The sequence below is a fragment of the Buceros rhinoceros genome, unplaced genomic scaffold, assembly GCF_000710305.1.
Source record: "Buceros rhinoceros silvestris isolate BGI_N320 unplaced genomic scaffold, ASM71030v1 scaffold26176, whole genome shotgun sequence".
Classification (NCBI taxonomy): Eukaryota; Metazoa; Chordata; class Aves; order Bucerotiformes; family Bucerotidae; genus Buceros; species Buceros rhinoceros.
The window spans coordinates 16,120-20,159 of NW_010419708.1; the positions used below are offsets into that span (position 1 = coordinate 16,120).

Here is a 4,040-nt window from a genome sequence, read left to right on the forward strand (position 1 = left end):
TCCAACTGCAGCTTCCCCATCTGTGGAGTTATTCAGGCCCTGACACCCCATGGGTCAGGACTGATCTTTGGAAGCTTCTGTCCCCGTTTTAGCCAATGTGTCTGTGCCCGGTGGAGTTGAGCATGTGTCCTGTGTGTTTGCCCGCGCAGGTGACCTGCCCCACAGCCTTCCGGGATACCTGGTTTTCCACTGCGGTAACCCCACATCCTGGGTCTACGCCGATCAGAGGTGTAACAGGTTGAACGACTGCGGAGACTGCTCTGACGAGATGGGGAGCTGTAAGTCTCTCTTTTGGCTGCTGTTGGGCAGAAGGTCTCTTCTGCTGGTGGACTGAAATAGGTTGTACTGTGGTGGTGCTCACTGCTGATGCTGGGAATGCCCAGAGACTGGCACCCACCGCTGAAACACAGAATAGCTGGGATATGGCATGAGTGTGAACCATGTGGGCTCCATCCCATCAGCTGCTGAGGGCTCTGTGTCAAAGTCTGGTGGCAACCGAGAGGAGAAAGGCTTCCTGCTTTGCTCCCAGCCCCAGAAGACGCTTCTCCTCTGTGGCTTGCTGCATGCGGAGCAGTTTCATCACGATGCGTAGCCGTAGGCAGCAATCATCATCCAAACGGGACTTCTAATTATTGGTCAGGAGGCGCGTATGTCTCTGATCCAGGCCGACTGAGCATGCCTCAGCAGCTTCAAAGCCATCTCCATCCTTCTCTCACTAAAATGAGGAGCAGGTTTGTTCCTAAGTCACCCCCCTGGTTTTGAACCTCGGGAGAGACCTGGCCATACCAGCAGCTTTCTCTAGAGTAGCTTGCTAAAAAACCCTACAACTCCCTGTTCCTCCCAGGTTGGCATGTCTGCCCTGAAGGTCGTTGCAATGTCATGCTCCGTCATCGTCTCCCACAGGTAGCACCAAGCAAGTGTCCTCTTTAGTGGGTTCGCAGATGCAGGGTTATCACCAGTGGCTTTTCAGTAGCTGCCAGGGGTGGAAGGGTAGCTACCTGCGTGAGGAAGGAGGGGCCGGGTCAGTGCAGCAGAAGCATTTCTGTTCCTTCTTTTCCATCCCTCCCAGTGGCTGCCTGCCCACCGTGTGGATCAGAGTGGTGGAGCTGCAGCCCTGTGCTCTACCAGTACTGCTCCTGTGTCCCCAAGAGGCTGTGCCGGGACGGCGTCCAGCACTGCATCAGCTGGTCCGATGAGTATATCTGCAGACCATGAAGTCTTGGCACCCAGCAGCACCGTGCTTCCTGCCTTGTCCTGCCGTGGTGTCCTCCTGCGCTGCCACCCACTTGGCAAGCCCTAACTCAAGCAAATCCTCAGTGGCACACACTGATGGGTGCACAGTGACACTGAACAGGGACAAAGTGCGTACATCACCCTATGCTGCGGGCTAGACAATGGCTGTGGGACACCCTCAAGGGTTCTCCTGTCACATACAGTGTGTCCTTTCTACATGGGCAGAGCGCTGTCTTGCAGCATTGAGTTGGTGGGTTGTGTGCAGGCTACTGGAGACTGTTTACCAGCTGCTGCCAGCAACAACACTGTGTCCAGCCACCCTGGGTGAGGGTCTTCTCCTGTACGGACTTGCTGGTGCCTTTGCAGACAACCAGGTGAAGGTACATTGAGAGCAGGAGCTGGGCGAGGTGATCCTTTCTAGCTCTTGGGTTAGCATTTCCCTCTGACACATCTTCATACTTCTGATCCTCACGGGCAAGAAGAGAAGCTTGTGGTTGTGCTCAAGGCACATCTGCAGATGGTTTTAGCAGCGGCTTTGAAGGCTCTGTATTGATGTCCCACGATGCTTCCCTGGGAACACGGTGCCAGGGTGACACCATGGGGAGCTGCTGCACAGGTCTGCTCGTGGTCAAACCACGAAGGCCAATGCAGAGAGATTAATCTCTCTGAAGTGGAGGGGTTTCAGGGTTTGTGGGGATAAACCACCATGTCCCCATGACCACGAAGCTGCCCCTCCAAGCCAGGGCAGGGAACCAGCATGTATGTAAAATGTGCTTCTCTTAGGGCTGTGCAGTTTTGGAGCAACACCTTAGCAGGTGGAGAACAGCCGTGGGGCTGGGATACGTTTGCACTGAAAGGAGAAAGGAGAGAAAAAAGAAGCCACAGCCTCATGGCAGAGAGCAGCAGAAAACCAAGTGTCGCAGGGCGGTGTGGGATGACATGGGATCTGTTCGTTGCTTGTTTCGTTCTCCTGCCAGCAAAGCAGGACCAGGCAAGCAGACCTTCGAAGCAGTCCTCAGGATGTAGATGTGGACGTGCCACTGAAATGCAGAGAGACGTGGTCTCCCTCTGCTCCTTTGAAAATCTCATTTGTGTCTAGAACGTTGCCTCTGAGAAAAACCCACATTTATACCGAGCACATTTACTTTTCTAGGCCCAAAATAAACATCAGGCGATCTCCTTCCCCCCCACCATCCCAGGTCATAGATCTTTAAAAATAAACCCCCATTCACTCATTTCCTCTTTGTTCTGTGATCTGCAGCTCTGCCTGTCACCGTCGCTCGTATCAGCAGTGAATGTTTCATCTCACTTGTCCCTGGGATACAGCTGTAGATCTGTGAGATCTGTTAAAAATAGCTTTAGAGTGTTCTGACTTCTCTTCACCTGGAATGAGATGGCAAAACTCTGCCTTACGGAACTGGTACGACAGGAAAATTTCAAAGCCGCATTGAATAACCCGTCTGTCTCCACGCCCGGCTGGGATGGATGGTCTGCTTTCTCTGCGCCTGTAGAACATGACTGCAGTGCGTTCGGTGCTGCAGCTCGGGGGAGAGGTCAGGAGTTTTCTAGGTAAACATTTCTCACTTTCAAGCTTCCAGCCTCAGAGCCCGAAATCGAGATGCACGTTTTTACTGGAGAGTCACAGACACCTAACGCTTCAGCAAGGCTGAGCTGGGGTGGGGGATGAAGCCTGGCCTCTTCACCCGTGCCTTGGCTTTGAGGTGGGAGGATGCCCAACGAGCCCTCTGCTCTGGGCAGGGACAGGTGGGCTACGGCTGCGGCACGCTTCTGTGGGGCAGGAGTCAAAGAAAGGTGGGAGAAGAGGGCAAGAAGAATCTCCTCCCTCATGCTGGGGACTGCATATGATCAGCTGCAGTTGGTAAGGATTGAACTAAGCAGCTGTTAAAAAAGTACAGAAATCCTCACGCTCGGCATAGGGCCCAGAGCATGTGACTGGTAAAAAACCCCATATACTTGCTCTGTGTCAAACATACTGGGACAGCCTTGACTTTCTGGAGCCACCGATGTTTGCTGCGGTTGGGAAGAGGACGCTGGTTAGGCTGACCTGTTTGGCAGCTGCTGTACTCTCCCAGTCCAGTATTTGTCGATCATTGCCATAGCTCACCTCTGCTGAGTTTTAAGGTGCTGCTGGAGGAGAAGAGGAAAGTGTTGGGGCACGCAGCCTGTGGCGGGGGGGAGTCAGATGTTTGTGCTTGCTTGTGGAAGGCTGCTTCTCCACTGCAGCGTGGGTCAACTGGTGGCTTGCCTTGGCTGGATGGGGACAGTGTTGGGATCTGGGAATTCTTACTTTGTGGTGAGACACCATAAAGGGGGCAAATGCCTGGCTTAAGGCAGGAAAGATTGTGCCACCTCCTCTGTCCTCCAGCAGAAGGGTGAGGAAACAGAGGCAGGCTTAAGAGTGGAAGGAGAATATGCCTGGCTGCAAAGAGGGGACGAAATGCAGTCTTCCTCTCCCTTTCCGCCATCTCTCAGCTTTGTAACTGAGCTGAACCACAGAGAAAGAGGGTCAGGAATGTGATCTCTACATCTAAGATAGCCTGTAAAGGTTTACTGGGCTCAAAGGACCTGACCCACCCGATACCTGGGGCAGAGCCCCAGGGTTGCTCCTTGGCTGATGTCCCCATATCAGTTCGCAGTGAGGCTCCCAGGTGGCCGGAGCTGTGACTAATGGCCTCCGGTTAAGGGAGGAAACAGGGACCCATCCTGCGCTGGCTTTCCATCGGTGAAGAGACCAGCCAAGAGAGATGTGGGAAGATCCAGTACACAGGCATCAAGACTCAGACGCC

At 53.8% G+C, this 4,040-nt stretch overlaps 1 protein-coding gene across 1 annotated transcript in view; it reads left to right on the forward strand.

Annotated features, from left to right (window-relative positions):
- LDLRAD1 (low density lipoprotein receptor class A domain containing 1) overlaps nucleotides 1–1,215 on the forward strand; it is a 4,111-nt gene extending 2,896 nt beyond the window's left edge. The window contains exons 5-6 of the mRNA XM_010139050.1: nucleotides 150–278; nucleotides 1,070–1,215. Of these exons, the coding sequence (XP_010137352.1) occupies nucleotides 150–278; nucleotides 1,070–1,215 (275 nt within the window). The remainder of the gene's footprint in view (nucleotides 1–149; nucleotides 279–1,069) is intronic.
- The last annotated feature ends 2,825 nt before the right edge of the window (nucleotides 1,216–4,040 follow it).